This window comes from Lytechinus variegatus, chromosome 13 (genome assembly GCF_018143015.1).
Source record: "Lytechinus variegatus isolate NC3 chromosome 13, Lvar_3.0, whole genome shotgun sequence".
NCBI lineage: Eukaryota > Metazoa > Echinodermata > Echinoidea > Temnopleuroida > Toxopneustidae > Lytechinus > Lytechinus variegatus.
In genome coordinates, this window is record NC_054752.1 from 6,379,750 (window position 1) to 6,392,611 (window position 12,862).

Below are 12,862 nucleotides of genomic sequence, written 5' to 3' on the forward strand. Positions count from 1 at the left end.
GTGCAATACAAATTCTGTACATCATCATCACCTAATAGCATCATGATTATATTAAAAAAATTGTGCTTAATCTTTAAGATATTTATCGCAGAACAGGCACCATACTGATTAATTGTTTTAAAAAGGATTCCTTGAGGTTTAAACTAAAAATAGAATATTTCAGAACAGGCCCAACACTGATAAACTCCAACATTATTATCAATAGTATGTGTAATGACTGATCTCCCACCAGTAAAACCTTATAATACCATATCCACATGAATGGAAATTGGAGAAAAGTGTCTTGTTACACAAAGCCTAGCAATTAATTGCAGTTAATTTGTAAATGATTGCATATAGTAATAGATACAGTCAAGCTTTAAAAATCAGCCCTATGATTGATTGCAAGGACTTGTGTTACACGGTCTATTAGTTATTACCTGACACAGTGCAGTGAGATGATTCATTAGACCGCAAGGTGCACCATCAGGAGTATGAACAGGGCATAGGAAACCTACAAAGAAAGATAAATAATCTCATTCATTGTAGTAAGGAGGGAGGAATGAAGATGGCAATGACAAAAAATGTATGGACAGGGCATGGGAAACCTAAAAAGAAAGATAAATAATCTCATTCCTTGTAATAATAGGGGAAGGGGGGGCATGGGTCTAAAGCCCAAGGGGGTGGGGAAGAAAATGAAGATGGCATCGTCAGGAAATGTATGGACAGGGCACAGGAAACCTACAAAGAAAGATTGATAACCTCATCCATTGTAATACTACCATTATTTATATTCGTTAGACTGCAAAGTGCTCTAACAGGAGTATGAACAGGGCACAGGAAACCGGAGAAGAAAGATTAATAATCTCATTCGTTATAATACTACCATTATTTACATTCATTAGACTGCAAAGTGCTCTAACAGGACTAAGAACAGGGCACAGTAAACTGGAGAAGAAAGATTAATAATCTCATACATTGTAATATTATTATACTGCAAGGTGCATCATCAGGAATATGAACAGGGCATAGGAAACCGGAGAAATTCAATAATCTTACTCATAAAGCAAAATTATCCAGTCTCCAACGTGTTACATGTAGATTACCAAGACTTGATCACTTCATAGAGATAAGATTTAAGGGGGGGGGGTGGCAGTTGGGTGCACAAAAGGTTTTATCAATACAGAAATAATAAAATATCTAATGCAATAGTAAGATATACACTGTAATCAAACATAGGTCTACATATAGGTCAACACTGCAATATAGGAAATGATAGCTTACCCCAAGCCTCAGGGAGAAGCTTTCTGACTGAAGTGGTCCTCATCTCAGCAAAGAATGAACCTCGATGAATACAACGGAAATGAGACAGGAATCTCATGAAATTGAGTTTATCCGCAACGACTGTCATACCCGACGTCTGTAAAGATACATACCAGTCAGAAACAGTTAAAGTAGAGAATTACTATTAAAGGTAAATGCCGGTTGTGGTAATGATATCAAAATGAGTTCGAACAGAATCCAATGAAATGACCATCAAAGTATCTGTTTGTATAAATAAAAGATATGTGCAAAAGGATTCTGGAAGAAATTGCATAATTGCTGAGAAATTAGCAAAGCACGAGATTCTGGTCAAGCATTGGGCCAACATTCAAAGCAATAATAATACACTGTCCCACATGCGTTTATCTGTGTTGGTGATCTTCAGTGCGAAAATTTTTCAGCGTAGATTTCAAGATTTCACAAAGTTCAGTTTATGTAACTGTACCAGATCCTGATCCTCAATGATATACTGACAATCAAGCCTCGTCTTACAGACTTTCTTATGAAATCAGTGTTTACTGCAACTACTGGCATTTCTCTTTAAGTTTCACTTTTCTCAGTATGAAATTATGAATATGCTGTAACTTTTGTTTGTTTGTATTAGTCTCCTTACTGTATGTATTTTAACAAGAAAGTTTTTTGCAATACATCGAAATTAAGAGCATTTTCCTTTTGTGATACTCAAACTAATGCCGCTTGCATACATACCTGCATTAAGCCAAGGCCCGTCTTAGAAGCCAAGTTTCCTGTTGCTATTAGGTATTCCATTTTTCTTGTCAGATCACCAGGCCCTGATGATGCAGCATTGTTCAGTGATACTGTAACAAAGATGAGATAGCATATATCATATATTCATATCTTCCTCATACCCTCTATCACTGTTTTGTTCCAGATCCTGTTTGATGTTGCCTGCCTCATTATCTTCATCCCTCTTTCCTTGAGGTCTTTCTTTGCCCTTACTCACACTAACTTCCCTTTGTGTCTGCCTACTCCTTTTCTTTCATCCCCTTCATTAACCTGATTGGTCAGCTCTTCTCACTAATGCCCCTTTTGTCTTCTTGATTGTTCCAGTGTTGCTGTTGAATGTCTGTGGTCTATATTATGGTTGTTCCACCTTATATGTTTGTCATTTTGCCTCCGAAGAAGATTCTGCTAGGATCGAAAGCTTAGGCCCCTTTTGACTCTCTTATTTACTCCATTGGCTCTTTTTTTAGATAAGCAGTTTACAGCAGCTTCTTTTTGCCATATATCATATCAAATAACATCATACAGCCATTGTCACAACTATAATAATAATAATAAAAACACAAATTAGTATGGCACAGTTTTTTTATGAATATATTTAGCAGCGATTATATCATATATTATATTCACTTTACAAGAAATGTGATAGATATCCTGTGTAAAATCGTAATACTAAAAAATATCATATTTGGTTTTTAATACAGAACACTTGAAATCAATTACTTTATCAAAAGCTAATTTGAGCCAAAGGCAGAAAATCAGTGAATGTTTGATGAAGATCCAACAAAAGATAATTGTATGAGGATTTCTTTTAATTAATTTTTGTGATCCTGCCTGTATTAGAATTATAAAATTGGAGTGGTCTTCAGGATAATATAATCACAACATGTATCTAGGGACAGTGATTTTCCGCGATCGCGGAAAACGGACGGAATTCACGGAAAAGGCCTTTTGAAACGGAAAGTGGCATTTCAAACGGAAAATCACGGAAAACGTATTTTCCCTCAAAATACACAGAATAGCAACAGAAATTACTCCAAAATAACAACAAAATGAGAGTATTAAATGGCCAGAAAACACGATCTCACTTCGCTACAATCATGACAATTCACACATCGTAACTGCTCGCGACATCAGCACACTCGATTGTACCCCGCGGCCGTACCCGGCCGGCCGGGTTGCTTGAGCTTCATATCGCTCAACTGCACGGTCGTGTGTTGCTGCCCTCTACGTTTGAAGATGTAACAGCACGATATCGTGGTCTTAAAATCCAAGATGGCGGATTGGCGAAAGTCGTTCTCGGACGATAACGATGTCCAAAAAACCCCAAAATTATCGATGAAATTTAATTTCACTGCAAAATAATGCTAATTATGTGAAAGGTGAGGATGTATGCATGCTAAATGTGATCAAAAAATTATTAAATGCACCCGCATAGATCCGATTAGAACGGATTTTATTGTGTTGTCGGTACAGTAGCAGATACAAATTTTGGCCAGTGCGAGTGTACTCGCTGTGATTTTGCTATTCAATGTGTAAACGGAATTGTCACTTTTCCGTGTGTACAAAGTCTATGGGGAAACGGAATTTCCGTTTTCTGACATGCTGAAACGGAATTTGAGATTTTCTGAAACGGAAAAGGCCATTTTTTGAAACGGAAAATCACTGTCCCTATGTATCTCACCATCATTCAGAACGAATCTCCTCGACTTCTTGGCCTGTTTCTCAATGGCATAGCGTAGACTAACTAACCAGCCTTCTAGTTTCTCCTACAACAAAATAAAGAGAAAAATTACAGATAGTAAACCATTTCAGATGTCATTGAAGTGATTCGTCACTTAAAATATCATTCTTGTACCAGTCAGACATGACACTAGTAGCAATCCTGACTTATCTGAAATATGCTTTAGCATGCCTGCAATTAAAGTGTTCAGTTTTGCAGATTCTTCACTCACCGGAGCGTTGTCCATGAAGAATAATAATAATATGTCCATTTATACAGCGCAGTTACTATGTGCATATACTCAACTGAGCTTTGATCCTTGACATCATATTAGTACCCCGACTGTAGCTGAGCCGCCATATTAATAGGCGCTAAAGCGTGATGAAAGGAGCTTAAGGATGATGAAACTATCAATTTCAAGAAGTACCCATTTCATTTTTCATCATGTGATCTCATGGCAAAAATTACATGGGGGCTACGCACAATTTCGCCCCAAAAATGCTCAAAAAAGCCCTCACTGGAAACTAAAAAAGGGAGTCCTGGAAATATCATTGCAATGTTTAAGCTTATCCTTTGTTGCAGATTTAGGCAGTTAGTTGTAAAACTTAGCCCCCAAAAATATATATATGGGGGGGGCTTGCTTGATTCTATCCATACAGCAATTGGAGTTTTGGGTGGATAGCAGTGGCAACTGGCTATGCTGCATAAGACTATATAATAATAAATGTGTTTCAGAAAAAAACTTAATTGTACTGTACTTCTTGAACATACATTCCATTCAATTGATTGAAGCATTGACTAGTGAATGGTTTTGGATTGAATCATGACCTGACCTTGAGAACCATGAGGTAGAGGTGACCTGCTAGAAGTACTTCCTGGTTCATCGGACTGTCTGCATTCTCTGCTGTGCACTCTCCCTGGGTGAAGGCAAATAACTTCCTAGCCATGAATCTAAGGAAAGAAGAAAGGGAGGGGGGGGGGAATCATCACCATTACTACCACCAACACTACTGTAACCACAAATATCACCAACACCACCATCATCATTATCAGCAACAGAACAACTACAACCATTATCATCACCGATAGCAGTATCATCACCGCAACCATCATCACCACAAGCATTCATCACCATCACCATCATCTACACTATTATTAAAATCAGCATTATCATCGACCTCAAAGTTATCAATATTCTCATCTTCCTGCTCATTACCGCCATCATGAACATCAAAACTGTCATCAGCAGCAGCAACATTTCTACAACCATCACAATCCTTTTGTTATTGTCAGTACCTTTGAAATCACCATCACCGTAAAACTCATCATGAAAATCAATTGGAATTCCTGTCATCTTCCCCTTGCTTCTCCTCTTCCTCCTCATCATTTTGACACCAGTAGCAGCAGCAGCATCATCATCATCATCATCAACATCACCATCATCATCATCATCATCATCATCATCATCATCATCACCATCATCATCATCATCATCATCAATCATCATCATCACCATCATCATCATCATCATCACCATCATCATCATCATCAATCATCATTCTCATCATCACCATAAGCACCATCCACTTGTATCACTTTCATAACCATCACCATAATCACAACCATCATCATTTCAATGACGATTTCCAGTTCCACGATACAAACAATATTCTCTGGTACTCCTCTCCATCTTCATCATGCTCCTCCTGATCAATCTCCTCCTCTTCACCACCACCATCATCATCATCATTTACTTAGGAACAGCAACAGCCACATCAGCACCATTAACCCCATCATCATTCATCCTGTTCGAACCAGACATTATTCCAATACTTACGTGAGTGTATGGAATTTATCCTGATTAGAATCCAGATGAACGCAGATACACTGCTGAAGGAGGAACTTGGCCGTCTGGGCGTTGGTGTACCAGGGAGGAACGGACAACTTGATGCGGAATCGCTCTCCGATGTACTCCAAAGCTTGCTCCTGGCTGGACAGGTTCTGGGTGTGCGTTTGTCGCAACATACCTGTCACGCAACTGTGTATGGCAAGAAAATGGGGTAAATATTCAACTTTAAAGAATGTTTAGTGTCATTCTAAAAACATACGTGTACTAGCACCTTTATGAAATCAAATACAAAAACATAGCACATCTGTTTCTATAGTAAGTACCTATTGGAGGAGTTTGATGGTGTCTGTGAATGGTCTTCAGTTTCTCTGATGACTCGTTTATCTCTCCTCAAAACATGGAATGCACCAACTAAATGAGATCAAGTTTAAAGCCCATGTTAGGTATTGATGATCTGAAATGGATAGAATGTAGCGTTAAAATATATGCCGTAGATATAGAGACATATCTGCAAAATCATCTAGCTTTTTGGAAACATATGCCATATCCAACTGCAACCTTTGACCTCTGTTAGGGAATTATTGCCTGCTCTGCTGATGCATGGCAGACAATGATTTGGCATAAAGATGTATTCAGAATAAAAGGGAGAGGCAAGTAGACAGGCCACCAAACAATAAAGACCCAAATTCACAAAGGCAGTTTTGAATGTGATTTGAAACCAATATTTTCATGCATCAATCATGCATGATATAATGAGAGAGAGATATTCCGGAAATGAATGCATGCGTATGTGTCAGATTGCTAAATGCATGCTTGTTGCTAAATTGTATAATAATAATAGTCAGTTCTTGCATAGCGCATCATAACACATTATAAATAACGTCTCTATGTGCTTTCAAAGGATCTGGATATTATTACCCTGGCTGTAGCTCAAGCAGCTTTTACATGCTCGGCATTTCAAGGTATAAATTCCTGGAACCCATATTCACTTCACCTGGGTTGAGTGCAGCACAATATGGATTAATTTCTTGGTGAAGGAAACTACACCATGGCTGGGTTTTGAACCCACGACCCTCTGTTTCTAAGTGCGGAGACTAATCCACTGGGCCACAACGCTGTTTACATATTGATTCATCTACACTGTGGAATAATTAACCCACAGGCAGGCACATGATCGGTGAAGCTTTACTACCCTATCAACTTACCCTACTAAGAATGTGTCATTTTCTTTTCCTTTGACAAGCTCATCATATATATGCTGGTCAGAGATGTCTACAAGAGCCTAAAGATGCAAGAGGGACAGAGAAAGAGGGAGAGAACAAGAGAGTAAGACAAATAGGCCCGTGCAGCGTAGCAGTGCAGCGTAACAGCTGCACTGCTAAAGCCAGGGTAATTATGCTGCATATACTGTAGAGCGCTTAGAGACTTCTGACAAAGTAAGTATTAAGCGCTATATAAGCAAGTATAGTTATTCTAAAGTCAGGTTTAAATTAGACCATGGTCTAACTCTGTGCTTAAATTATGGGAAGCCAAAAGTTGCAAAAAAATTTATTACGTTGTATGTTTCTTATGTTGCTTTTACCGTGCTCTTTCCTGATTCATCGATGGTGAAGACAATCATCTATTTATACTTCCTAGAATTAAGAATAATTTGAGAGCCAAATGAGTTGAAATATGATATCTCTACTGTTAGTGATTTATGTAACAATTGGCTGTCCATACTAAACCACAACTTTAAACCCGACTTCAGAATATGGGCCATAGAGAGTTTGAGCACCAATTTCAATCACAACCAATCTCGACCTCTCTGAAGAAACATTCAAATATTGCATGATTTTGGAACAGCAGGTCTGTCCGACAGTCGATCTGTAGTCCAAAGTTTTAAGTCTCTTTTTTGTCCTCCTTAACAGGGGGTGGAATGATTCGTCTCGCAAATTTTAGGGGTGATCTAGCCTGTCATGTGGGTGACATCGGCCATTGCCCCCATGTACTTCCTTTGCTTGATCATCATTATCATCATCATCATCATCACCATCATCATCATCACCATCATCATCATCATCATAATCATCTTCATCATCATCACCACCACCACCACCACCATCACCACCTCATCACCCAATTCTTACCCTGACAACTAGTAGTAATGGGAGGAAGAAGATTTCCTTGTTGTACGCAAAGCTCACTACGATGCTCCCTGTGGTCAGGTAATGAAGGGTAATTGTCTTGAAGGAAGAGAAATAAAAGGCATCTTATTTTCCCATAAATCAGACATCTTTGTGTATAAGCATGACGTTTGCTCTGGTGACAATTGCACTGATTCACCCACAGAAAGAAAATAAGAGAGGGGAAAAAGAGACAAGACAAAAGAGCAGGTGGGAGAAAGCATGTTGCACAATGTACTTGGCAAACTGTGAAATACCAGTCGTTCGTGGAAGCATTGTAGTTGTTTTTGGATGTAAATGAAAAACACAATTCAAAAAAATATATGAATAATCAAGACGTAAAAGTTGGTGCTTGTCTCATTAGATTTTAAACCACCATGTCACTTTAGTACAAATGACCTTCCTCTGATCATGCGTAGAATCTTTTGATCATTCACAGAAAGGAACTACGAACTGGCTTATAAATGTGGGACAGGAGGGATTACGTCCGTGATGGGTAAAGAGTTGAGCAATTTACTAGAAATCTGTGATTTGTCACTTACAACTATCGACTGGTCATTACGGACACATCTCATCTGGACACCAAACTCTGTGAAACCTTTTCCTCTGCTCTTCCATTTTGGACGGTTGATGGCCAGTGGCTGCAATATGAAATGTAAACATTTATTAATTTCTTATGAAATGCACATTTTATGCAAATTACATTATCATATCAGGGGGGTGTTTCACAAAGAAATATGGTAAGTATGACTTAAATCACACTTAAATGCCGACGCGTACATGATATGCAACGCGCAATCTTTTTGATAAATTATACGCAGTAGTGCGCATCTTCTTTGCACGATCTGACTAATGCGGTCAGGCCTTTTATACCGCACCCAACAAGGCATTTAAGTGTGACTCTAAGTAATACTTAAATCTTTGTGAAACACCCCCCAGAACTGATCATACACTGGAACTTATCCTTTCAAATTTGTTACTACAAAGTAAAACTCTTATTGAGGGAAAAGGTTGAATTAACAAATGGATGTACTAAATGTTTGCTCACATCATAATATCCTCATTTCAAAGAAGAAACTGAATTGAATAGCTTTACTGTCCATAAAGGAAATTTTTTTTTTCACTGGTTTACACACATGTAGATACAATGTATATACATAGAACAAAACAAAAGATGATGAAAACATGTCAACTTGAGGAAATAATTCCAACTCATAACTTATTTTTATAATGTTGAATATATTATGTTGTTAAATATTGGAAGTTTTCACTTCATTAGTGATGTAACTTTGTGTATTGATTTAATTTGTTCTAATTGCATCAAGTATTTTAGGATTAAGGTTTATTGTATAATTTAGATTTAATATATTAGTTACTAAATATATTTTGTAAAGCGCATAGAGAGTCTTTTGACTATTATGCACTATATAAATTTCAAATATTATTATTATTATTATTAACTCAGTTATACATGGTTAAAAAAATTTAAATAGCCCTGAACATGGAGATATTTGAAGTTTGTAGAATACTTTTTAATCATGCAATGTTACTCTGATTATTGCAGGTCGGAAAGCTTATCAGTGTTTCCTGATAGGTGCTATTTACTGATTTTGCTGTACCAAACGCTCATTCATAATGATAAACAATAAATTACATGAAGAATTTTTTGCCCGCTCAAAGATACTCACCTTATGAAATATTGAAAATACCACAAACAATAATTTATAAAAGAATTTGTCTACTTACAAAATTTCTTCTTGGCATGACGAGCATTCTGATGACCTTCTCGATGCCGTTAGCGATGAAATAACCTCCCATTTCAGAGCCCTCTTCTTTCCTTTTTACAAGCTCACTGGGAGGTAGGTTATGAAGATTGCAATTCTTACACTGAAAAAAAGGACAGAATTCATTCATTTATTCAGCAGGTTTCAATAATATCCATAATAATAGAAAATGTGTGCAAGAGTGTACAAAACCAATTCATCTCTTTTTATGTCCTTCTGCACCATCTTGTTCATGTCATATTTTCAACAAATACTACTAGTAATTTCTCATAACAGTTGGCAGGAATGATAAAGCTTTCCTGAATTGTATTTCGGTGTACTGTATTGGCTCAGTTGGTAGGGCGTCTGTCTCACAACCGGGAGGTCAAGAGTTCAAACCCTCCTTCGTCAGACCAAAAGACGTATTTTGGAAGTTGCTGCTACCCTGTCTGGCATTCACCATCAAAGGGATAGATCTCGTCGATCTGATGCTGCACAGTGGCTGCCAGGCCCAAGAAGAATTTTCGGAATATTTCTATTTGAAGACTTCTATTTTTGAACAATGAAATATGGATTTGGATTGGATTTATTGACTTACTTTTACAAGGATGGGTATCTGGCCCAGAGGACGCATGACGCTCCCACTGTCTCCATTGCTACGTTGCCAGAGCACCCTTGCTTGAAGAGGGGCCTGGTACGTTGTCCCACGCTGTCGACACTAAAAGGAAACAAATGTATTTTTAAAAGCAACTTTGATCAACTTTGATCACTCTGAAGGTGTCGTCATGGTGTAGTGGTTCTCACTCCAACATTTCCCCCTAGAGGGTCATTGGTTCAAATCCTCCTCCAGGATGTACAATTCCCCTCAGCAAGAAATTTACCCAGATTTTGCTGAAATCATCCCAGGTGAGGTAAATAAGGACTTGGCAGGAATTTCGTCCTTGAAACAGAGTGCGCCTAACACCTGCTCTGCTAAAGCTGGGGTAATCATCCTGCATCATTATTGAGCACTTAGAGACTTCTGATGTGTTAGCACTATAAAAGGAAGTCATTATCATTTTAGACTTAACATTCCCATATCTTTGATCGTGGTTCCTGATGATAGATTTAAAAATTTAAATGAACTTTTACTGATAACCCGCCACTTCAAGATATTGCTGAAGAGCATATCTACCTATAAATGGCATTTTGATTATAATGTACATTGCACATAATCCCAAATTGTTCACCTATAGCTCAAATTTGATTTTAACCCTATCTAGGCCGGGGGGGGGGCCTCGGATGCCCCCCCCCTCAATTTTTTGACTACGCCGCTTGCTGAATTTTTACTTTCAAGTCTTGCGCAACTTTTGAGACCAATTTTGCATCACCCGGGTACGTGGTTTTGAAATTACGCAACATTATGTAAGTGCATGTCAGACCGAAAATTGCTCAAAAACGTGATTTCATGTACAAAGTCAATGCAAATTGTGTTTTCAACCAAAATTCATAAATGTTTGATTATTTTTAGTTTTGCTAGTCTAAATGTATTCATTCTATGCTTTTTATGATCACAGATGAGTCCCCAACAAATTTCATTGAAAAAACAATGAAAAACAAAAGGTCAAAAAACAAAGAAATACATAAGAAATTGCAAAAAACAATATAATAAATAAGAAAACGATTTGATATCACAATTTTTTTCATGTACACTTGCTAAGGACACCACAAAGAGTTTCTATACCAAAAATTAGTACATTTGGAGCTGTATTTAGGGAGTTAAAGGAAAAAGTATGATTTCGCATACTAATTACGCATAAATTAGCATAATCACTTAATAGCGATTCGCATGAAATAAATTACTACACAATCTTGTAGATTATGTCCCAGGCAACCGCGTGCCAATTTTCGGCGTGATCGCGCAGTCGACAGCCGAGATCTTGGGGGGGGGGCCTGGGAGGCCCCCCCCTCGGCCATAGGAACTCCCAAAATACCCCAGCCTAGATAGGGTTAATCATTGAAAATTAGATTGCTTTCGCAACACATTTTCAAGGAAATTCAATACTAAATAAGATAAAAATAACCAATTTCTCAGGGCCAATGAGAGAAAAAGACATCAAGCGACCTTTGGGGAGTTCCATTGGAGTATCATTACTGATAATTTCAGTGAAATCCTTGGTTATGATTGGCTGAGAGGCACTGGCCTCTGTTACTATAGAAACTGTCAGTGACAATCAATTTGTCAGTGCTGACAACTTTCATGAAACGGTACCCCTGAACCTACCTCTGATGGGTAGACTTTAAGAGTAGAAGCAAACAAGTTTCCTCTGGCAATGGTTGGTACACCAATGAATGCATCCTATGAAGAAAAAAAAACATCACAAAGTGAATGTATCCAATTAAAAAAAACACATAACAACAAATTAGAACAGGACATTCATAACATAAGAGCATATTGTGATGTACAGGTGACCCAGGGAATAAGAACACTATGGGCCAGAAAGGATAAAGATGAAATTTATCCAAAAAAGTTTTGGATAAGGCAGGATTTCATGTGAATTTTAAGGAAAATGTAGAAGTATTTTTTCGCTTATGTATTTAAGGAATACTTGGGAGTAAAGATGGAGATGAATCATTTTAGAAATTAGAATGAAACAAGATAGCTGAAAATTACTATTGATGGCATTCCATACTTGTGCATATACAGTGTACTCGCGTAACGCCCCATTTTCATACTTATAGTTATAGGCAATGGCGATTCCAGAGTAATGTTTTCATGAGTAAAAATCTGTCTCTAACTTTCTCTCATTTAAACTACTCAGCTAGTCAGAAACATAAGAACATTAATAATTACATGTATCAAGCAAAAGTACAATGTTTACTTTGTTTTTTTTACTTCACATGTTATCTTCTTCTAGTCATTCCGGAATCTTTTGGATCAAATGAAACTTTTTATACTGATAAAAAAATATATATATCTATTTCATCATATTATTATTTGATTTCCAAAATACTGTTCAAATCTTTCCTAATAATGATACCTCATATGAAAGTGAAATTCTTTCATCATCCAATAGGAACTCCACTGGGTTGATGTTCCTCACTGCCTGTGCTAATCCATCGTCAAGCATGTAATTGAAGGATTCTATATGAGGGCGCACTGCATCTTCTAGGAGCTGTTTTCACAATGAAAAAAAAGACAGAATCCAAATCAATTGTAAACACCAGCCATGTATTAACCTCCAACTTCATCAAGGAATAAGAAGGACATATTAGCAAAGGCCAAGCCTGCAATCACCATCACAATCAGGATTAAAGAAAAAGAAATAATTAAAAC

General features: G+C 37.4%; 1 protein-coding gene across 2 annotated transcripts in view; it reads right to left on the reverse strand.

Moving 5' to 3' along the window:
• The window catches only part of LOC121425874 (DNA-directed RNA polymerase I subunit RPA2-like), a 36,168-nt gene that overhangs the window by 16,871 nt on the left and 6,435 nt on the right, over window positions 1-12,862 (reverse strand). For both annotated transcript variants that reach the window (XM_041621957.1, XM_041621958.1), the window contains 13 exons: window positions 12,567-12,701; window positions 11,810-11,884; window positions 10,145-10,264; window positions 9,530-9,670; window positions 8,326-8,424; window positions 7,748-7,843; window positions 6,824-6,900; window positions 5,607-5,807; window positions 4,603-4,720; window positions 3,731-3,815; window positions 2,011-2,120; window positions 1,264-1,399; window positions 420-493 (listed from right to left, as the gene is read on the reverse strand). In XM_041621957.1, coding sequence (XP_041477891.1) covers window positions 420-493; window positions 1,264-1,399; window positions 2,011-2,120; window positions 3,731-3,815; window positions 4,603-4,720; window positions 5,607-5,807; window positions 6,824-6,900; window positions 7,748-7,843; window positions 8,326-8,424; window positions 9,530-9,670; window positions 10,145-10,264; window positions 11,810-11,884; window positions 12,567-12,701 — 1,467 coding nt within the window. The remainder of the gene's footprint in view (window positions 1-419; window positions 494-1,263; window positions 1,400-2,010; window positions 2,121-3,730; window positions 3,816-4,602; window positions 4,721-5,606; window positions 5,808-6,823; window positions 6,901-7,747; window positions 7,844-8,325; window positions 8,425-9,529; window positions 9,671-10,144; window positions 10,265-11,809; window positions 11,885-12,566; window positions 12,702-12,862) is intronic.